This window comes from Giraffa tippelskirchi, chromosome 11 (genome assembly GCF_054371585.1).
Source record: "Giraffa tippelskirchi isolate mGirTip1 chromosome 11, T2T-mGirTip1v1.2.pri, whole genome shotgun sequence".
Classification (NCBI taxonomy): domain Eukaryota; kingdom Metazoa; phylum Chordata; class Mammalia; order Artiodactyla; family Giraffidae; genus Giraffa; species Giraffa tippelskirchi.
Window position 1 is genome coordinate 76,308,616 of NC_137285.1, and position 22,320 is coordinate 76,330,935.

The 22,320-nt window shown below is 54.6% G+C and overlaps 2 protein-coding genes and 3 long non-coding RNA genes across 5 annotated transcripts; 2 read left to right on the top strand and 3 right to left on the bottom strand.

The window, feature by feature from the left end:
* Window positions 1-331: 331 nt before the first annotated feature.
* Window positions 332-5,548, bottom strand: LOC145527638 (uncharacterized). The gene is made up of 2 exons (XR_014069807.1): window positions 3,135-5,548; window positions 332-2,516 (listed from the first exon to the last, which is right to left on the bottom strand). It is a non-coding gene; the product is annotated as an uncharacterized LOC145527638 (long non-coding RNA).
* Window positions 2,939-7,989, top strand: LOC145527482 (uncharacterized). Its single transcript, XM_081545549.1, has 3 exons — window positions 2,939-6,373; window positions 6,773-7,085; window positions 7,337-7,989. Exons 1-3 carry the CDS (start codon window positions 5,963-5,965, stop codon window positions 7,963-7,965), a joined length of 1,353 nt encoding a protein of 450 aa, XP_081401675.1. The 5' UTR covers window positions 2,939-5,962; the 3' UTR covers window positions 7,966-7,989.
* LOC145527621 (uncharacterized) lies at window positions 7,941-14,986 on the bottom strand. Its single transcript, XR_014069785.1, has 3 exons — window positions 13,241-14,986; window positions 10,746-11,003; window positions 7,941-10,125 (listed from the first exon to the last, which is right to left on the bottom strand). It is a non-coding gene; the product is annotated as an uncharacterized LOC145527621 (long non-coding RNA).
* On the top strand, window positions 11,096-15,617 carry LOC145527573 (uncharacterized). Its single transcript, XM_081545681.1, has 2 exons — window positions 11,096-14,001; window positions 14,401-15,617. The coding sequence occupies exons 1-2, from the start codon at window positions 13,591-13,593 to the stop codon at window positions 14,968-14,970; spliced, it is 981 nt and encodes a 326-aa protein (XP_081401807.1). The 5' UTR covers window positions 11,096-13,590; the 3' UTR covers window positions 14,971-15,617.
* Window positions 15,569-21,797, bottom strand: LOC145527646 (uncharacterized). The gene is made up of 3 exons (XR_014069818.1): window positions 20,868-21,797; window positions 18,373-18,630; window positions 15,569-17,753 (listed from the first exon to the last, which is right to left on the bottom strand). It is a non-coding gene; the product is annotated as an uncharacterized LOC145527646 (long non-coding RNA).
* Window positions 21,798-22,320: the final 523 nt, after the last annotated feature.

The following is a 22,320-nucleotide window of genomic DNA, read 5'->3' on the forward strand; positions in this document are numbered from 1 at the left end:
GGCAAGAGAACCCGAGGCAGAGGAAGAGTCACCGCCTCGGCAGGGAGAGCCTGCCCTGGCTCCCGCGCAACACCCAGACGCCCACGATGACTCACCCAGCCCTGCAGGGAGAAAGAGCCCCCGCTCTGGACAGAGACCCAGAGCCCTTACCGGAAACACCACGTCCAGGGGAGCGGTCGGCTCTGCAGCCTCCATCCCTGTCTGCTCACCGTGGATGCCGGCAACTCGGTCTGCCCCCAGGGGACATGGAGTTCCTTTCCCCTGAACTGCTTTGCATGTGGTTTGTTTCCACCTTTCTGGTGATGTTTTATTTTTTGTATGGTTTCCTGTATTTTTGTTGGTTAAGTTGGGATTAGTAAACTTTTTCATCATTGTTGCAATCTGGGAACACTGTTGTGTAACTCTGGTGATACTGTGTTACCATCACCACTTTGTAGTTTCAGACCTGTTCCATCTTTATGCCCCACCCCCCAACAAAGCCTGGATTCAAGGCAAGCACGCCCTGTTCATCCCTCCCCCCGATCCTGAACACAATTTCATCTTTTCTTTCTGCATTCCTTCCTATATTCTTGGTGTCCCCAATCAGTGACTCTCAGCGAAATGACTGAAGGAGTGTTTTTCGGACTCTCCACCTACTGTAAGACTCCATTGGAGAGTTCTCATTTTTATGTCATTTGAACTAGCCTTTGATAGCTGAAAGGACGGTGTACGTCCTTTCAAGATACCATGTGCCAAACGAAGCCCTTTTGGCAACTGCCATCATTATCTCCAGGCAGGCATTGCTGTTTGAAGGGTGACATCTCAGCCAGAAGGCAGAGGCTGAGCTCCTCTTGTTGCACCAGCTCCCAAAAGAAGCCAAGAAAGGGAGCTGGAACAACAAACCACCCCCATGCCCAGGAAAGCGTTCTTCATGACAGAAGGCTAGAAAATGACCCAACATCCTTGTGGCCCAGAACCACTCTAGAAAATCACTGTTCCATAAAAAAGAGAAACACATGGGAAGTTCCAAGGAGAGGCAATGCCCATGGCCAGTGTACTTGAGAGACGGCCTGACCGCTCCGGGGAAGACACGCACCGACGGAACCCCTTGGGAAACAGCAGTGATAGTCCTCACCGTCGTAAGGGTTTCCTCTGGGGACAACCTGCCCTGGGCACCACACGAGGGAGCAGACCGGCTTCTCTTCCTCTGCCCCCACACCATTCACTCATGAAGGCAGCTCAGGTGTTCTCATGCCCTGCCTGCCTGCCTGCCTGGCTCATCCGTGAGCTGTGACCACCTCCAGGGTAGGACTCCACCTTTTCCTCTCTGTGTACCGTGAATCTGCACACAGTGGGCTTTCAGAACCTTAGGAGACTTGAGCCATTCCCACTCGAGCCAGAACCCTCCCCAGGAAGGAAAACAGCTGTGGAGTCATTTTGGCCCCAGCACTGGTTCCGAAAGCCTGGCGGCTCCTACAGCCTCTACGGTGTGAAGAGGGAGGTCCCTTTTGACAGAGCTTTCCGGCTCTCAGATCTAAGCTGTTGTTTCACTGTCAGCTGTGTCTCTTCCGTTGCAGCCCGGTGGGCCACGCTGCTCCAAAGGAGCTCACAAGCTGAGTTTCAAGGGAGGACAGGGATGGCTACAACGTGCTGCAAACTGAGTGAGGGTCCCCACAATCCTCAGCAAAGGTCTGTGGTGTGCAAGTGGGGAGTAGAGGGCCCCCAAGTTCCAAAGGAAGGGAGGTAGTCGGGAGCTAAAGCCCTTGGCTGCTGTGGTAGCAGCTGCAGATGGCAGCCCGTCCACAGTGCACTTCAAATGAGGTCATATGAGCGGGACTCTGGAAATGGCTCCGAAATCGAGAGAAAGGGGTCAGGGTATGTGGGAATCCGGCGGGGGTGGGGGGTGGATGAAGGAAGGTGTCCCTCCTCTCTCCAGTGCAATTTGGTTTGGTGAGTCTCAAAGCTACCAGATGGCACTTCCCAAGTCAGGCCCCCGCAGGAATCAGGGTGGGCTGCCTGCCTCGGGCCCTGCCACAGGGACAAGCCACACCAGTGGCCTCCCTGAGCTCCAATGGCCGGATCTGGGGGGTTCTGTCTGGGTGCACACCTCCTTGCTGTGGCCAAGTTCCCCCCTTCTCTGAGCACCAGCTTCATCCTCTCGAATGAGGACATCAATTGCTACCTTGGCACGTTACTCTCTTCATCCTGTGAAGACTCATTAGGCTTATCCTACAATTACTAGCTGGCCCGAAGAGATATCTCCTGAATCCAGCTTAAGCTGGAGTCTCCCAGGCTCATCTGGCATGTCTTCCCTGAAGTCTGCCAAAACCCACACCCTTGCATTTCCAGGGACTCCCCTTAGCCAGCTGGGCAGAAAACCCAGCATGCTTCAAACAAGCTGACAGACAAGCGGGAGAGGACTCACGGGCAGACGGCTTCCCTCAGGTCTCGGGTGGAGCTCTGGGACCACAGCAGCAACGGGCCATCCCAGCCCCTGGGCTCAGCAGCGCCCTCATTCTCAGGCCGGCGGCTCTGCCCTGAGGGGAGCAGGAACGTCACCAACTGCCGCAGGCGGACCTCAAGCCCCTCCCACTGCTGGAGCCTGACCTCCCCCGGCCCCACCCCTTCCCCTACCCCAGCAGGACGAGAGCTCGTCTTCCCCTGGCTTCCAACGTGAGGCCCGGCCCTGGGCCCCGATTGGGCACTGCCCCAGCCCGGAGCCAATCACAGTGGCCAGGGAGGTGGAACGCACCGATTGGCCAGGGCCAGGTCATGTGACCATACTCCCCAGGAAACTCAAAGATTACCAAGGTTCTCTAAGAAACCAATGAACAAAATTATCCACTAAAGGCAAACCATAATTTTTAATGAGGCCAATGTCACAGAAAAAAAAATGCTCCACAGTAAACTGCTCAAGGAAGCTACTAAATAAACTTTCAGAAAAGTTTAGTAGTTTTTTTTTTTTTTTAAATAGGGTGACGGAGAGCTATACCTTTCCCATCTATGTGAATTTAGGTTTAAACTAGATTTCCCTTGGCTATTATATAAGACAAAAAAACCCACATCACCCACTTTCACTCCCCCCCACCCCCAAAATGTGTTTTAATCTATTGAATTTTTGTGTCCTCAGTTGTGTCTGATTCACGGCAACTCACCAACTCTACACAGCCAGGCTCTTCCGTCCATGGAATTCAGGGCAATTTTTTCTGTCCCAGTAAATGCCCACCCTGGGTGATCCAAAGGCAAGGGCTCCGAGGCTCCTGAGAGACTAACTCCTTTCAGCTGAGCACAGAGCTGGCTCCTCACTGGGATGCCTGTGGCCTGGGGCTCCCAGAGGGGAGAGCAGCACTCGCCCCACCGTGTGGTCACTGCTGGAAGTGCAGGCTGCTCCTCACTCCCCCTTGACAGTGTCCCTGAGGGCAGAACAGTGTGAATCGAATCAAGGTGGAAATGCAAACTCCAATGCAACCAACCTTCCACAAGATCTCCAAAACCACTCAGGAACAGGGAATTGGAAACTGCAGGGGATGACATGAATGGAGATGGAGACTTGACACCTTACACCGAGTTCACTTCCAGTTATCCCTAGACAAACTTTCCATGAAAACTTGTCACAAATCTAGAAGAACAATGAGCAGAAACCGGACACGTGCTTTGAGTCTTCACACACAAAACTAAAAGGCAGTCCACAAAAAAAACCCAGAGAATACAGTGGACTTTGCAAAATCAAAGATATCTACTGTGGGAAAGACCTCATTACAAAAGCAAAAGACAGGTCATACATCGCGAGACGAATGAGTGGAAACACAAAGCTTATCAAGGATGTGTCTCCAAACAGACAAAGAACGCCAACACAACAAGCCTGTGAAAACTAGGGAAAGGTCTGAAGGGACACCAGACGGAGGAAGACACACACAGAGTATCCCGGATGATGTCCAGCACTGAGGGCCTGAAGAAACAACAGTCTAGTTGCACCCCCTCAGGCCTGTGTGACCGTGGATGAGGCCTCTGTTTCCCGGTGGCTCTGAGACATGGACAGGGAGGAAGGGGAAGAGAAGTCACTTGCATTTCTAATACTCACAGCAAAGTCTTCCAATGAGAAGGGAATTATCACCCCCACTGACAATGCCATTCACTGAAGTGATACCCACGAGTCCATCTACCCCAGAAGGGAAGGATGGACCTGTTCTCACAAAACGGCGAGAGATGGAAGGAGGAAGATCAAGCCCACACCAATCACTGGAAAGAGAAGCTGTGCTCAGGGCTTGAAAGAATTCCTACTGGGAAAATCATGTCACAGCCCCACATGGCAATCCACAGCTTCCATGCTATTCCTCCCAAAATGCCAATGCATTTTCGCACCGAACAAAGAATTGCAAAAGGGGTACGGAAACAGAAAAGAGCCTACATTGTCAATACAATCCGACGAAAAAGCCCCGATACGGACATCCAAGGTTGTGTGAAAGGAAATTAGACGACCAAACTAGGATCCTCAGGAGAGTATCGGAGGAGGCAATGGCGACCCACTCCAGTACTCTTGCCTGGAAAATGTCCTGGACGGAGGAGCCTGGTAGGCTGCAGGCCACGAGGTCATGCAGAGTCAGACACGACTGAAGTGACTTAGCCGCAGCAGCAGCAGCAGGACAGTATGCTATTGGGAATACAACAACACACACAGATCCAGATCGATGGAATAAAGTTGAGGGTCCAGAAACAAACCCCAGCATCCATGGTCAACTCATCTCTGACACAGACGGGGAGAATATCCAAATGGGAACAAGAAAGCCTCTTCAATCAATGTCCATGGGAAAACCAGACAGCTACATCTGAAGAACGCTATTGGTTTTGATCTCATACCACCTCAATATCGGGGAAAAACCTCACCCTAAAGACTGATGTCATGAGATAGCTAGAAAGAAGCGTAGGTCAAAGGCTCCTTAACATCAGAGTCTCCTTGCCATTTGCTGGGCGGAGGTCGAAATGGGTCTCTTCAAGTAAGGGAAAGAGGTAAACGAAGTACACCACTGGGTTTCCATCCAATGGAACCTCTTCACAACAGAGAGGCTAAGCATTCACAAATGCAAAAGATAGGAAACGGAACACGAGAGACATCTGAGAAGGGGTTCATATGGAAAGAGACGAAGAATGCACAGCACTCAGATTCCAAGAAACACCACCACCACCCTTGACCCTTCCCCCATGACCAACTCTGACCTAAAGCCTTTCTCTCCCTCTAACCTATCCCTAAAACATAACCCTCATCTAATCATATACATGTGCATCCCTAGCATCCATCCATCCATCCACACACGAGAGAGAAAGAGGAAGACACAGACGGAATTGAGAAAGGAAAAGAGAGGGACACAGCCAGAGAGAGACACGGAACCAAAGAGAGGAAAGGAGTCGATGGTCCAGACTTTTCCTCAATCTGTCTCGAAGGTAGAAGCAATGACAGCGCCCTTCCACCCCAGAAGGGGGAAAAGGACGGAAGGTTTGGAGAGGAAAAGACAAGAACGCAGGGAGCCATTAGAAGCTCAGCCACCCGCAGAAGCCGAGCTGGGACCCTTGAACAGAATCTCAATGGAAACAGAGGACCAGAAAGTTGGCTACTCTTTTCTATAAGAGAGGGAGACCTTCGAGTCTTCCTTTCGGTCCTCCAACTTGGATGCGGGGTCTCAAAACAGTCAGGAGGGGGAGTGCCTTTTCCTGGGTTCCACGGCGCATCCAGGCCTCGTTCTGCCCCATTCTGTGCTGTGTCAGCCCTGGATGGAATCTTTCTTTCTGAAGTCTCAGCGCACGAGCTCCACGTGATATCGGCCCCAGGTGGAAAGGCATGGAGCTGCTCGTAGGCCGACAGACCTAGGAAGCAGATGGGAGAATGACCCCCACTCTGCAGATGGAGAGACTGGGGCAACCCTGAGGGGCATATGCTTGTCCAGGGCCACACCACTTATGAGAAGAAGGAGCCTGGTCTGAGAGCAGCATGGTCCTCGGAGCTCAGGCCCTGGCTGAACCCAGGCCTCCCCAGGGCTGTGGGCTGGGCCGTGTGGGTGTCATTGTGCCTGCACATGGCCTAAGGGGGGTGGTCGAGCAGTCAGAAACCCAGAGATTCCCTTGGGAAGTTTTGAGGAAGGGACCTCAGCACGAACCCCAGGAAATGATGTCACCTGCCGGCAACAGAACCCAACAGAACCCGCAATCCGGGTATCCAGGCCTCCAGAGCGGAGAGGAGCCCCCAGCCAGATCACTTGCTGCCAAGATGTTCTGCTGTTTGCCCCTGCCCAGAGGCCGGGGCCTCAGGAGAGCTCACAGGCAGTGTGCGTGGGCACCCTGTCGACGTTGGCTCAGGACACCCCCGAGAGGCCTCTGGCCCTTTGCCCGGAGAAACAGAAAGGTAACACGGGGAGCCCCAGGCCGGGCCAGGCCACCTCTCCCATGCCACCCGGAAACACCGGGTCCTTTGCCTGTGTGTGGGGATGCGGGTTTCTCGGGCTGTGTCTCCCTCAAGGAAGCCCAGGCAGATGTGGGGTCAGAAGCCTGTGGACAAGTTGTGTCCACACCCCAGGGGAGAGCAGGCTGGGCGGGATGGGGAGAGTGTGGGCAGAGCCGACCGGCCAGGCTGACCTCACACCCTCAGATGGGTCTCTTTCCTCCCGGGTGGGGATCTGAGCAGACACACGTCTCTGACCCTTCTGGGAAGAGAAGTTCGAGCAGGCAGAAGCAGCGGCTCCACTGGCCAGGCCCAGCTCGGAAAACTCCCAGCATGGCTGGCTGACGGTCACTGTCGTTGCAGAGCTTCCCACGTGATGAGGCCGAGGACGGGGACACCCCATCCAGCTCCCAGAGGGAGGGGTCGGAGCACCACCCGCCCGCCCGTGAGGCCCAGTGCAGGCTCCAGGTCAGCGTGCCCACGGAGGCATCAGCCCCACCGGGGGAGACGCCGAGGTGGGGAAGGCCTGCTGCCGAGACACCGCCCAGGATACAGCCGGCGGCCCAGTCTGAGGCTGCCACGGAGCTCAGCACACCCGGCTCCGACCCAGAGTCCAGAGAACCCCGGCCTCTGAGGCACAAGGAGGACCTGGAGCCCAGCACGCCACAGCACAGAGGTGAGGACGCTGGGGCTGGTGCACGGGAGTGTGTGGGGAGGGGTGCTGAGCTACACAGGGACGAGTCCTCGAAAGCTGCTGCTGGGCCTGCAGCAAGCGCTGGCCTCACACCCCCCGCCCCCCATCTTGCACACTTCAGTCCCAAAAGACATCTGACGCTGGGTATTCTTTGGGAACCTCTTGGAAGGTTTCTGTCCCGGGGTACGCACATGCCAAGGCTGGCCTGTGGGCAAACTTTGCTTCTCCCCCAGCTCTAGCACTGGCCTCCAACTGGAACCAGGCTCCACTTCCCAGACCTGTCCCCACACAGGTGGTGGCTCCAGGTGCAGGACCCAGGGATCCACCGAGGGCAGATGGAGAAGCGAGACTTGCCCTCGCAGAGACACCAGGCCAGCTGGGTACTGGCCAGCACACCGGGCAGATCGGATCTCCGTGCCTGCAGGACCCCCAGCCCCAGGCACTGATGTCCCACCCCCTCAGCGAGAACCTCCACCTCCACGTGCACCTCTACCTGCTCGGGCTTTGGCAAGAGAACCCGAGGCAGAGGAAGAGTCACCGCCTCGGCAGGGAGAGCCTGCCCTGGCTCCCGTGCAACACCCAGACGCCCACGATGACTCACCCAGCCCTGCAGGGAGAAAGAGCCCCTGCTCTGGACAGAGACCCAGAGCCCTTACCGGAAACACCACGTCCAGGGGAGCGGTCGGCTCTGCAGCCTCCATCCCTGTCTGCTCACCGTGGATGCCGGCAACTCGGTCTGCCCCCAGGGGACATGGAGTTCCTTTCCCCTGAACTGCTTTGCATGTGGTTTGTTTCCACCTTTCTGGTGATGTTTTATTTTTTGTATGGTTTCCTGTATTTTTGTTGGTTAAGTTGGGATTAGTAAACTTTTTCATCATTGTTGCAATCTGGGAACACTGTTGTGTAACTCTGGTGATACTGTGTTACCATCACCACTTTGTAGTTTCAGACCTGTTCCATCTTTATGCCCCACCCCCCAACAAAGCCTGGATTCAAGGCAAGCACGCCCTGTTCATCCCTCCCCCCGATCCTGAACACAATTTCATCTTTTCTTTCTGCATTCCTTCCTATATTCTTGGTGTCCCCAATCAGTGACTCTCAGCGAAATGACTGAAGGAGTGTTTTTCGGACTCTCCACCTACTGTAAGACTCCATTGGAGAGTTCTCATTTTTATGTCATTTGAACTAGCCTTTGATAGCTGAAAGGACGGTGTACGTCCTTTCAAGATACCATGTGCCAAACGAAGCCCTTTTGGCAACTGCCATCATTATCTCCAGGCAGGCATTGCTGTTTGAAGGGTGACATCTCAGCCAGAAGGCAGAGGCTGAGCTCCTCTTGTTGCACCAGCTCCCAAAAGAAGCCAAGAAAGGGAGCTGGAACAACAAACCACCCCCATGCCCAGGAAAGCGTTCTTCATGACAGAAGGCTCGGAAATGACCCAACATCCTTGTGGCCCAGAACCACTCTAGAAAATCACTGTTCCATAAAAAAGAGAAACACATGGGAAGTTCCAAGGAGAGGCAATGCCCATGGCCAGTGTACTTGAGAGACGGCCTGACCGCTCCGGGGAAGACACGCACCGACGGAACCCCTTGGGAAACAGCAGTGATAGTCCTCACCGTCGTAAGGGTTTCCTCTGGGGACAACCTGCCCTGGGCACCACACGAGGGAGCAGACCGGCTTCTCTTCCTCTGCCCCCACACCATTCACTCATGAAGGCAGCTCAGGTGTTCTCATGCCCTGCCTGCCTGCCTGCCTGGCTCATCCGTGAGCTGTGACCACCTCCAGGCTAGGACTCCACCTTTTCCTCTCTGTGTACCGTGAATCTGCACACAGTGGGCTTTCAGAACCTTAGGAGACTTGAGCCATTCCCACTCGAGCCAGAACCCTCCCCAGGAAGGAAAACAGCTGTGGAGTCATTTTGGCCCCAGCACTGGTTCCGAAAGCCTGGCGGCTCCTACAGCCTCTACGGTGTGAAGAGGGAGGTCCCTTTTGACAGAGCTTTCCGGCTCTCAGATCTAAGCTGTTGTTTCACTGTCAGCTGTGTCTCTTCCGTTGCAGCCAGGTGGGCCACGCTGCTCCAAAGGAGCTCACAAGCTGAGTTTCAAGGGAGGACAGGGATGGCTACAACGTGCTGCAAACTGAGTGAGGGTCCCCACAATCCTCAGCAAAGGTCTGTGGTGTGCAAGTGGGGAGTAGAGGGTCCCCAAGTTCCAAAGGAAGGGAGGTAGTCGGGAGCTAAAGCCCTTGGCTGCTGTGGTAGCAGCTGCAGATGGCAGCCCGTCCACAGTGCACTTCAAATGAGGTCATATGAGCGGGACTCTGGAAATGGCTCCGAAATCGAGAGAAAGGGGTCAGGGTATGTGGGAATCCGGCGGGGGTGGGGGGTGGATGAAGGAAGGTGTCCCTCCTCTCTCCAGTGCAATTTGGTTTGGTGAGTCTCAAAGCTACCAGATGGCACTTCCCAAGTCAGGCCCCCGCAGGAATCAGGGTGGGCTGCCTGCCTCGGGCCCTGCCACAGGGACAAGCCACACCAGTGGCCTCCCTGAGCTCCAATGGCCGGATCTGGGGGGTTCTGTCTGGGTGCACACCTCCTTGCTGTGGCCAAGTTCCCCCCTTCTCTGAGCACCAGCTTCATCCTCTCGAATGAGGACATCAATTGCTACCTTGGCACGTTACTCTCTTCATCCTGTGAAGACTCATTAGGCTTATCCTACAATTACTAGCTGGCCCGAAGAGATATCTCCTGAATCCAGCTTAAGCTGGAGTCTCCCAGGCTCATCTGGCATGTCTTCCCTGAAGTCTGCCAAAACCCACACCCTTGCATTTCCAGGGACTCCCCTTAGCCAGCTGGGCAGAAAACCCAGCATGCTTCAAACAAGCTGACAGACAAGCGGGAGAGGACTCACGGGCAGACGGCTTCCCTCAGGTCTCGGGTGGAGCTCTGGGACCACAGCAGCAACGGGCCATCCCAGCCCCTGGGCTCAGCAGCGCCCTCATTCTCAGGCCGGCGGCTCTGCCCTGAGGGGAGCAGGAACGTCACCAACTGCCGCAGGCGGACCTCAAGCCCCTCCCACTGCTGGAGCCTGACCTCCCCCGGCCCCACCCCTTCCCCTACCCCAGCAGGACGAGAGCTCGTCTTCCCCTGGCTTCCAACGTGAGGCCCGGCCCTGGGCCCCGATTGGGCACTGCCCCAGCCCGGAGCCAATCACAGTGGCCAGGGAGGTGGAACGCACCGATTGGCCAGGGCCAGGTCATGTGACCATACTCCCCAGGAAACTCAAAGATTACCAAGGTTCTCTAAGAAACCAATGAACAAAATTATCCACTAAAGGCAAACCATAATTTTTAATGAGGCCAATGTCACAGAAAAAAAAAATGCTCCACAATAAACTGCTCAAGGAAGCTACTAAATAAACTTCCAGAAAAGTTTAGTAGTTTTTTTTTTTTTTTTAAATAGGGTGACGGAGAGCTATACCTTTCCCATCTATGTGAATTTAGGTTTAAACTAGATTTCCCTTGGCTATTATATAAGACAAAAAAACCCACATCACCCACTTTCACTCCCCCCCACCCCCAAAATGTGTTTTAATCTATTGAATTTTTGTGTCCTCAGTTGTGTCTGATTCACGGCAACTCACCAACTCTACACAGCCAGGCTCTTCCGTCCATGGAATTCAGGGCAATTTTTTCTGTCCCAGTAAATGCCCACCCTGGGTGATCCAAAGGCAAGGGCTCCGAGGCTCCTGAGAGACTAACTCCTTTCAGCTGAGCACAGAGCTGGCTCCTCACTGGGATGCCTGTGGCCTGGGGCTCCCAGAGGGGAGAGCAGCACTCGCCCCACCGTGTGGTCACTGCTGGAAGTGCAGGCTGCTCCTCACTCCCCCTTGACAGTGTCCCTGAGGGCAGAACAGTGTGAATCGAATCAAGGTGGAAATGCAAACTCCAATGCAACCAACCTTCCCACAAGATCTCCAAAACCACTCAGGAACAGGGAATTGGAAACTGCAGGGGATGACATGAATGGAGATGGAGACTTGACACCTTACACCGAGTTCACTTCCAGTTATCCCTAGGCAAACTTTCCATGAAAACTTGTCACAAATCTAGAAGAACAATGAGCAGAAACCGGACACGTGCTTTGAGTCTTCACACACAAAACTAAAAGGCAGTCCACAAAAAAAACCCAGAGAATACAGTGGACTTTGCAAAATCAAAGATATCTACTGTGGGAAAGACCTCATTACAAAAGCAAAAGACAGGTCATACATCGCGAGACGAATGAGTGGAAACACAAAGCTTATCAAGGATGTGTCTCCAAACAGACAAAGAACGCCAACACAACAAGCCTGTGAAAACTAGGGAAAGGTCTGAAGGGACACCAGACGGAGGAAGACACACACAGAGTATCCCGGATGATGTCCAGCACTGAGGGCCTGAAGAAACAACAGTCTAGTTGCACCCCCTCAGGCCTGTGTGACCGTGGATGAGGCCTCTGTTTCCCGGTGGCTCTGAGACATGGACAGGGAGGAAGGGGAAGAGAAGTCACTTGCATTTCTAATACTCACAGCAAAGTCTTCCAATGAGAAGGGAATTATCACCCCCACTGACAATGCCATTCACTGAAGTGATATCCACGAGTCCATCTACCCCAGAAGGGAAGGATGGACCTGTTCTCACAAAACGGCGAGAGATGGAAGGAGGAAGATCAAGCCCACACCAATCACTGGAAAGAGAAGCTGTGCTCAGGGCTTGAAAGAATTCCTACTGGGAAAATCATGTCACAGCCCCACATGGCAATCCACAGCTTCCATGCTATTCCTCCCAAAATGCCAATGCATTTTCGCACCGAACAAAGAATTGCAAAAGGGGTACGGAAACAGAAAAGAGCCTACATTGTCAATACAATCCGACGAAAAAGCCCCGATACGGACATCCAAGGTTGTGTGAAAGGAAATTAGACGACCAAACTAGGATCCTCAGGAGAGTATCGGAGAAGGCAATGGCGACCCATTCCAGTACTCTTGCCTGGAAAATGTCCTGGACGGAGGAGCCTGGTAGGCTACAGGCCATGGGGTCTTGCAGAGTCAGACACGACTGAAGTGACTTAGCCGCAGCAGCAGCAGCAGGACAGTATGCTATTGGGAATACAACAACACACACAGATCCAGATCGATGGAATAAAGTTGAGGGTCCAGAAACAAACCCCAGCATCCATGGTCAACTCATCTCTGACACAGACGGTGAGAATATCCAAATGGGAACAAGAAAGCCTCTTCAATCAATGTCCATGGGAAAACCAGACAGCTACATCTGAAGAACGCTATTGGGTTTGATCTCATACCACCTCAATATCGGGGAAAAACCTCACCCTAAAGACTGATGTCATGAGATAGCTAGAAAGAAGCGTAGGTCAAAGGCTCCTTAACATCAGAGTCTCCTTGCCATTTGCTGGGCGGAGGTCGAAATGGGTCTCTTCAAGTAAGGGAAAGAGGTAAACGAAGTACACCACTGGGTTTCCATCCAATGGAACCTATTCACAACAGAGAGGCTAAGCATTCACAAATGCAAAAGATAGGAAACGGAACACGAGAGACTCCTTGCAAGTGGTGTATCTGAGAAGGGGTTCATATGGAAAGAGACGAAGAATGCACAGCACTCAGATTCCAAGAAACACCACCACCACCCTTGACCCTTCCCCCATGACCAACTCTGACCTAAAGCCTTTGTCTCCCTCTAACCTATCCCTAAAACATAACCCTCATCTAATCATATACATGTGCATCCCTAGCATCCATCCATCCATCCACACACGAGAGAGAAAGAGGAAGACACAGACGGAATTGAGAAAGGAAAAGAGAGGGACACAGCCAGAGAGAGACACGGAACCAAAGAGAGGAAAGGAGTCGATGGTCCAGACTTTTCCTCAATCTGTCTCGAAGGTAGAAGCAATGACAGCGCCCTTCCACCCCAGAAGGGGGAAAAGGACGGAAGGTTTGGAGAGGAAAAGACAAGAACGCAGGGAGCCATTAGAAGCTCAGCCACCCGCAGAAGCCGAGCTGGGACCCTTGAACAGAATCTCAATGGAAACAGAGGACCAGAAAGTTGGCTACTCTTTTCTATAAGAGAGGGAGACCTTCGAGTCTTCCTTTCGGTCCTCCAACTTGGATGCGGGGTCTCAAAACAGTCAGGAGGGGGAGTGCCTTTTCCTGGGTTCCACGGCGCATCCAGGCCTCGTTCTGCCCCATTCTGTGCTGTGTCAGCCCTGGATGGAATCTTTCTTTCTGAAGTCTCAGCGCACGAGCTCCACGTGATATCGGCCCCAGGTGGAAAGGCATGGAGCTGCTCGTAGGCCGACAGACCTAGGAAGCAGATGGGAGAATGACCCCCACTCTGCAGATGGAGAGACTGGGGCAACCCTGAGGGGCATATGCTTGTCCAGGGCCACACCACTTATGAGAAGAAGGAGCCTGGTCTGAGAGCAGCATGGTCCTCGGAGCTCAGGCCCTGGCTGAACCCAGGCCTCCCCAGGGCTGTGGGCTGGGCCGTGTGGGTGTCATTGTGCCTGCACATGGCCTAAGGGGGGTGGTCGAGCAGTCAGAAACCCAGAGATTCCCTTGGGAAGTTTTGAGGAAGGGACCTCAGCACGAACCCCAGGAAATGATGTCACCTGCCGGCAACAGAACCCAACAGAACCCGCAATCCGGGTATCCAGGCCTCCAGAGCGGAGAGGAGCCCCCAGCCAGATCACTTGCTGCCAAGATGTTCTGCTGTTTGCCCCTGCCCAGAGGCCGGGGCCTCAGGAGAGCTCACAGGCAGTGTGCGTGGGCACCCTGTCGACGTTGGCTCAGGACACCCCCGAGAGGCCTCTGGCCCTTTGCCCGGAGAAACAGAAAGGTAACACGGGGAGCCCCAGGCCGGGCCAGGCCACCTCTCCCATGCCACCCGGAAACACCGGGTCCTTTGCCTGTGTGTGGGGATGCGGGTTTCTCGGGCTGTGTCTCCCTCAAGGAAGCCCAGGCGGATGTGGGGTCAGAAGCCTGTGGACAAGTTGTGCCCACACCCCAGGGGAGAGCAGGCTGGGCGGGATGGGGAGAGTGTGGGCAGCGCCGACCGGCCAGGCTGACCTCACACCCTCAGATGGGTCTCTTTCCTCCCGGGTGGGGATCTGAGCAGACACACGTCTCTGACCCTTCTGGGAAGAGAAGTTCGAGCAGGCAGAAGCAGCGGCTCCACTGGCCAGGCCCAGCTCGGAAAACTCCCAGCATGGCTGGCTGACGGTCACTGTCGTTGCAGAGCTTCCCACGTGATGAGGCCGAGGACGGGGACACCCCATCCAGCTCCCAGAGGGAGGGGTCGGAGCACCACCCGCCCGCCCGTGAGGCCCAGTGCAGGCTCCAGGTCAGCGTGCCCACGGAGGCATCAGCCCCACCGGGGGAGACGCGGAGGTGGGGAAGGCCTGCTGCCGAGACACCGCCCAGGATACAGCCGGCGGCCCAGTCTGAGGCTTCCACGGAGCTCAGCACACCCGGCTCCGACCCAGAGTCCAGAGAACCCCGGCCTCTGAGGCACCAGGAGGACCTGGAGCCCAGCACGCCACAGCACAGAGGTGAGGACGCTGGGGCTGGTGCACGGGAGTGTGTGGGGAGGGGTGCTGAGCTACACAGGGACGAGTCCTCGAAAGCTGCTGCTGGGCCTGCAGCAAGCGCTGGCCTCACACCCCCCGCCCCCCATCTTGCACACTTCAGTCCCAAAAGACATCTGACGCTGGGTATTCTTTGGGAACCTCTTGGAAGGTTTCTGTCCCGGGGTACGCACATGCCAAGGCTGGCCTGTGGGCAAACTTTGCTTCTCCCCCAGCTCTAGCACTGGCCTCCAACTGGAACCAGGCTCCACTTCCCAGACCTGTCCCCACACAGGTGGTGGCTCCAGGTGCAGGACCCAGGGATCCACCGAGGGCAGATGGAGAAGCGAGACTTGCCCTCGCAGAGACACCAGGCCAGCTGGGTACTGGCCAGCACACCGGGCAGATCGGATCTCCGTGCCTGCAGGACCCCCAGCCCCAGGCACTGATGTCCCACCCCCTCAGCGAGAACCTCCACCTCCACGTGCACCTCTACCTGCTCGGGCTTTAGCAAGAGAACCCGAGGCAGAGGAAGAGTCACCGCCTCGGCAGGGAGAGCCTGCCCTGGCTCCCGCGCAACACCCAGACGCCCACGATGACTCACCCAGCCCTGCAGGGAGAAAGAGCCCCCGCTCTGGACAGAGACCCAGAGCCCTTACCGGAAACACCACGTCCAGGGGAGCGGTCGGCTCTGCAGCCTCCATCCCTGTCTGCTCACCGTGGATGCCGGCAACTCGGTCTGCCCCCAGGGGACATGGAGTTCCTTTCCCCTGAACTGCTTTGCATGTGGTTTGTTTCCACCTTTCTGGTGATGTTTTATTTTTTGTATGGTTTCCTGTATTTTTGTTGGTTAAGTTGGGATTAGTAAACTTTTTCATCATTGTTGCAATCTGGGAACACTGTTGTGTAACTCTGGTGATACTGTGTTACCATCACCACTTTGTAGTTTCAGACCCGTTCCATCTTTATGCCCCACCCCGCAACAAAGCCTGGATTCAAGGCAAGCACGCCCTGTTCATCCCTCCCCCCGATCCTGAACACAATTTCATCTTTTCTTTCTGCATTCCTTCCTATATTCTTGGTGTCCCCAATCAGTGACTCTCAGCGAAATGACTGAAGGAGTGTTTTTCGGACTCTCCACCTACTGTAAGACTCCATTGGAGAGTTCTCATTTTTATGTCATTTGAACTAGCCTTTGATAGCTGAAAGGACGGTGTACGTCCTTTCAAGATACCATGTGCCAAACGAAGCCCTTTTGGCAACTGCCATCATTATCTCCAGGCAGGCATTGCTGTTTGAAGGGTGACATCTCAGCCAGAAGGCAGAGGCTGAGCTCCTCTTGTTGCACCAGCTCCCAAAAGAAGCCAAGAAAGGGAGCTGGAACAACAAACCACCCCCATGCCCAGGAAAGCGTTCTTCATGACAGAAGGCTAGAAAATGACCCAACATCCTTGTGGCCCAGAACCACTCTAGAAAATCACTGTTCCATAAAAAAGAGAAACACATGGGAAGTTCCAAGGAGAGGCAATGCCCATGGCCAGTGTACTTGAGAGACGGCCTGACCGCTCCGGGGAAGACACGCACCGACGGAACCCCTTGGGAAACAGCAGTGATAGTCCTCACCGTCGTAAGGGTTTCCTCTGGGGACAACCTGCCCTGGGCACCACACGAGGGAGCAGACCGGCTTCTCTTCCTCTGCCCCCACACCATTCACTCATGAAGGCAGCTCAGGTGTTCTCATGCCCTGCCTGCCTGCCTGCCTGGCTCATCCGTGAGCTGTGACCACCTCCAGGGTAGGACTCCACCTTTTCCTCTCTGTGTACCGTGAATCTGCACACAGTGGGCTTTCAGAACCTTAGGAGACTTGAGCCATTCCCGCTTGAGCCAGAACCCTCCCCAGGAAGGAAAACAGCTGTGGAGTCATTTTGGCCCCAGCACTGGTTCCGAAAGCCTGGCGGCTCCTACAGCCTCTACGGTGTGAAGAGGGAGGTCCCTTTTGACAGAGCTTTCCGGCTCTCAGATCTAAGCTGTTGTTTCACTGTCAGCTGTGTCTCTTCCGTTGCAGCCAGGTGGGCCACGCTGCTCCAAAGGAGCTCACAAGCTGAGTTTCAAGGGAGGACAGGGATGGCTACAACGTGCTGCAAACTGAGTGAGGGTCCCCACAATCCTCAGCAAAGGTCTGTGGTGTGCAAGCGGGGAGTAGAGGGCCCCCAAGTTCCAAAGGAAGGGAGGTAGTCGGGAGCTAAAGCCCTTGGCTGCTGTGGTAGCAGCTGCAGATGGCAGCCCGTCCACAGTGCACTTCAAATGAGGTCATATGAGCGGGACTCTGGAAATGGCTCCGAAATCGAGAGAAAGGGGTCAGGGTATGTGGGAATCCGGCGGGGGTGGGGGGTGGATGAAGGAAGGTGTCCCTCCTCTCTCCAGTGCAATTTGGTTTGGTGAGTCTCAAAGCTACCAGATGGCACTTCCCAAGTCAGGCCCCCGCAGGAATCAGGGTGGGCTGCCTGCCTTGGGCCCTGCCACAGGGACAAGCCACACCAGTGGCCTCCCTGAGCTCCAATGGCCGGATCTGGGGGGTTCTGTCTGGGTGCACACCTCCTTGCTGTGGCCAAGTTCCCCCCTTCTCTGAGCACCAGCTTCATCCTCTCGAATGAGGACATCAATTGCTACCTTGGCACGTTACTCTCTTCATCCTGTGAAGACTCATTAGGCTTATCCTACAATTACTAGCTGGCCCGAAGAGATATCTCCTGAATCCAGCTTAAGCTGGAGTCTCCCAGGCTCATCTGGCATGTCTTCCCTGAAGTCTGCCAAAACCCACACCCTTGCATTTCCAGGGACTCCCCTTAGCCAGCTGGGCAGAAAACCCAGCATGCTTCAAACAAGCTGACAGACAAGCGGGAGAGGACTCACGGGCAGACGGCTTCCCTCAGGTCTCGGGTGGAGCTCTGGGACCACAGCAGCAACGGGCCATCCCAGCCCCTGGGCTCAGCAGCGCCCTCATTCTCAGGCCGGCGGCTCTGCCCTGAGGGGAGCAGGAACGTCACCAACTGCCGCAGGCGGACCTCAAGCCCCTCCCACTGCTGGAGCCTGACCTCCCCCGGCCCCACCCCTTCCCCTACCCCAGCAGGACGAGAGCTCGTCTTCCCCTGGCTTCCAACGTGAGGCCCGGCCCTGGGCCCCGATTGGGCACTGCCCCAGCCCGGAGCCAATCACAGTGGCCAGGGAGGTGGAACGCACCGATTGGCCAGGGCCAGGTCATGTGACCATACTCCCCAGGAAACTCAAAGATTACCAAGGTTCTCTAAGAAACCAATGAACAAAATTATCCACTAAAGGCAAACCATAATTTTTAATGAGGCCAATGTCACAGAAAAAAAAATGCTCCACAATAAACTGCTCAAGGAAGCTACTAAATAAACTTTCAGAAAAGTTTAGTAGTTTTTTTTTTTTTTTTAAATAGGGTGACGGAGAGCTATACCTTTCCCATCTATGTGAATTTAGGTTTAAACTAGATTTCCCTTGGCTATTATATAAGACAAAAAAACCCACATCACCCACTTTCACTCCCCCCCACCCCCAAAATGTGTTTTAATCTATTGAATTTTTGTGTCCTCAGTTGTGTCTGATTCACGGCAACTCACCAACTCTACACAGCCAGGCTCTTCCGTCCATGGAATTCAGGGCAATTTTTTCTGTCCCAGTAAATGCCCACCCTGGGTGATCCAAAGGCAAGGGCTCCGAGGCTCCTGAGAGACTAACTCCTTTCAGCTGAGCACAGAGCTGGCTCCTCACTGGGATGCCTGTGGCCTGGGGCTCCCAGAGGGGAGAGCAGCACTCGCCCCACCGTGTGGTCACTGCTGGAAGTGCAGGCTGCTCCTCACTCCCCCTTGACAGTGTCCCTGAGGGCAGAACAGTGTGAATCGAATCAAGGTGGAAAGGCAAACTCCAATGCAACCAACCTTCCCACAAGATCTCCAAAACCACTCAGGAACAGGGAATTGGAAACTGCAGGGGATGACATGAATGGAGATGGAGACTTGACACCTTACACCGAGTTCACTTCCAGTTATCCCTAGACAAACTTTCCATGAAAACTTGTCACAAATCTAGAAGAACAATGAGCAGAAACCGGACACGTGCTTTGAGTCTTCACACACAAAACTAAAAGGCAGTCCACAAAAAAAACCCAGAGAATACAGTGGACTTTGCAAAATCAAAGATATCTACTGTGGGAAAGACCTCATTACAAAAGCAAAAGACAGGTCATACATCGCGAGACGAATGAGTGGAAACACAAAGCTTATCAAGGATGTGTCTCCAAACAGACAAAGAACGCCAACACAACAAGCCTGTGAAAACTAGGGAAAGGTCTGAAGGGACACCAGACGGAGGAAGACACACACAGAGTATCCCGGATGATGTCCAGCACTGAGGGCCTGAAGAAACAACAGTCTAGTTGCACCCCCTCAGGCCTGTGTGACCGTGGATGAGGCCTCTGTTTCCCGGTGGCTCTGAGACATGGACAGGGAGGAAGGGGAAGAGAAGTCACTTGCATTTCTAATACTCACAGCAAAGTCTTCCAATGAGAAGGGAATTATCACCCCCACTGACAATGCCATTCACTGAAGTGATACCCACGAGTCCATCTACCCCAGAAGGGAAGGATGGACCTGTTCTCACAAAACGGCGAGAGATGGAAGGAGGAAGATCAAGCCCACACCAATCACTGGAAAGAGAAGCTGTGCTCAGGGCTTGAAAGAATTCCTACTGGGAAAATCATGTCACAGCCCCACATGGCAATCCACAGCTTCCATGCTATTCCTCCCAAAATGCCAATGCATTTTCGCACCGAACAAAGAATTGCAAAAGGGGTACGGAAACAGAAAAGAGCCTACATTGTCAATACAATCCGACGAAAAAGCCCCGATACGGACATCCAAGGTTGTGTGAAAGGAAATTAGACGACCAAACTAGGATCCTCAGGAGAGTATCGGAGGAGGCAATGGCGACCCACTCCAGTACTCTTGCCTGGAAAATGTCCTGGACGGAGGAGCCTGGTAGGCTGCAGGCCACGGGGTCATGCAGAGTCAGACACGACTGAAGTGACTTAGCCGCAGCAGCAGCAGCAGGACAGTATGCTATTGGGAATACAACAACACACACAGATCCAGATCGATGGAATAAAGTTGAGGGTCCAGAAACAAACCCCAGCATCCATGGTCAACTCATCTCTGACACAGACGGGGAGAATATCCAAATGGGAACAAGAAAGCCTCTTCAATCAATGTCCATGGGAAAACCAGACAGCTACATCTGAAGAACGCTATTGGTTTTGATCTCATACCACCTCAATATCGGGGAAAAACCTCACCCTAAAGACTGATGTCATGAGATAGCTAGAAAGAAGCGTAGGTCAAAGGCTCCTTAACATCAGAGTCTCCTTGCCATTTGCTGGGCGGAGGTCGAAATGGGTCTCTTCAAGTAAGGGAAAGAGGTAAACGAAGTACACCACTGGGTTTCCATCCAATGGAACCTCTTCACAACGGAGAAGCTAAGCATTCACAAATGCAAAAGATAGGAAACCGAACACGAGAGACTCCTTGCAAGTGGTGTATCTGAGAAGGGGTTCATATGGAAAGAGACGAAGAATGCACAGCACTCAGATTCCAAGAAACACCACCACCACCCTTGACCCTTCCCCCATGACCAACTCTGACCTAAAGCCTTTCTCTCCCTCTAACCTATCCCTAAAACATAACCCTCATCTAATCATATACATGTGCATCCCTAGCATCCATCCATCCATCCACACACGAGAGAGAAAGAGGAAGACACAGACGGAATTGAGAAAGGAAAAGAGAGGGACACAGCCAGAGAGAGACACGGAACCAAAGAGAGGAAAGGAGTCGATGGTCCAGACTTTTCCTCAATCTGTCTCGAAGGTAGAAGCAATGACAGCGCCCTTCCACCCCAGAAGGGGGAAAAGGACGGAAGGTTTGGAGAGGAAAAGACAAGAACGCAGGGAGCCATTAGAAGCTCAGCCACCCGCAGAAGCCGAGCTGGGACCCTTGAACAGAATCTCAATGGAAACAGAGGACCAGAAAGTTGGCTACTCTTTTCTATAAGAGAGGGAGACCTTCGAGTCTTCCTTTCGGTCCTCCAACTTGGATGCGGGGTCTCAAAACAGTCAGGAGGGGGAGTGCCTTTTCCTGGGTTCCACGGCGCATCCAGGCCTCGTTCTGCCCCATTCTGTGCTGTGTCAGCCCTGGATGGAATCTTTCTTTCGGAAGTCTCAGCGCACGAGCTCCACGTGATATCGGCCCCAGGTGGAAAGGCATGGAGCTGCTCGTAGGCCGACAGACCTAGGAAGCAGATGGGAGAATGACCCCCACTCTGCAGATGGAGAGACTGGGGCAACCCTGAGGGGCATATGCTTGTCCAGGGCCACACCACTTATGAGAAGAAGGAGCCTGGTCTGAGAGCAGCATGGTCCTCGGAGCTCAGGCCCTGGCTGAACCCAGGCCTCCCCAGGGCTGTGGGCTGGGCCGTGTGGGTGTCATTGTGCCTGCACATGGCCTAAGGGGGGTGGTCGAGCAGTCAGAAACCCAGAGATTCCCTTGGGAAGTTTTGAGGAAGGGACCTCAGCACGAACCCCAGGAAATGATGTCACCTGCCGGCAACAGAACCCAACAGAACCCGCAATCCGGGTATCCAGGCCTCCAGAGCGGAGAGGAGCCCCCAGCCAGATCACTTGCTGCCAAGATGTTCTGCTGTTTGCCCCTGCCCAGAGGCCGGGGCCTCAGGAGAGCTCACAGGCAGTGTGCGTGGGCACCCTGTCGACGTTGGCTCAGGACACCCCCGAGAGGCCTCTGGCCCTTTGCCCGGAGAAACAGAAAGGTAACACGGGGAGCCCCAGGCCGGGCCAGGCCACCTCTCCCATGCCACCCGGAAACACCGGGTCCTTTGCCTGTGTGTGGGGATGCGGGTTTCTCGGGCTGTGTCTCCCTCAAGGAAGCCCAGGCGGATGTGGGGTCAGAAGCCTGTGGACAAGTTGTGCCCACACCCCAGGGGAGAGCAGGCTGGGCGGGATGGGGAGAGTGTGGGCAGCGCCGACCGGCCAGGCTGACCTCACACCCTCAGATGGGTCTCTTTCCTCCCGGGTGGGGATCTGAGCAGACACACGTCTCTGACCCTTCTGGGAAGAGAAGTTCGAGCAGGCAGAAGCAGCGGCTCCACTGGCCAGGCCCAGCTCGGAAAACTCCCAGCATGGCTGGCTGACGGTCACTGTCGTTGCAGAGCTTCCCACGTGATGAGGCCGAGGACGGGGACACCCCATCCAGCTCCCAGAGGGAGGGGTCGGAGCACCACCCGCCCGCCCGTGAGGCCCAGTGCAGGCTCCAGGTCAGCGTGCCCACGGAGGCATCAGCCCCACCGGGGGAGACGCGGAGGTGGGGAAGGCCTGCTGCCGAGACACCGCCCAGGATACAGCCGGCGGCCCAGTCTGAGGCTTCCACGGAGCTCAGCACACGCGGCTCCGACCCAGAGTCCAGAGAACCCCGGCCTCTGAGGCACCAGGAGGACCTGGAGCC

Coding starts and splice junctions, on each gene's coding strand:
- LOC145527482 (XM_081545549.1), top strand. CDS start 5,963: ATGGTCCTCGGAGCTCAGGCCCTGGCTGAACCCAGGCCTCCCCAGGGC. Junction 6,374..6,772: donor TTGCCCGGAGAAACAGAAAG/GTAACACGGGGA, acceptor CTGTCGTTGCAG/AGCTTCCCACGTGATGAGGC. Junction 7,086..7,336: donor CAGCACGCCACAGCACAGAG/GTGAGGACGCTG, acceptor CTTCTCCCCCAG/CTCTAGCACTGGCCTCCAAC.
- LOC145527573 (XM_081545681.1), top strand. CDS start 13,591: ATGGTCCTCGGAGCTCAGGCCCTGGCTGAACCCAGGCCTCCCCAGGGC. Junction 14,002..14,400: donor TTGCCCGGAGAAACAGAAAG/GTAACACGGGGA, acceptor CTGTCGTTGCAG/AGCTTCCCACGTGATGAGGC.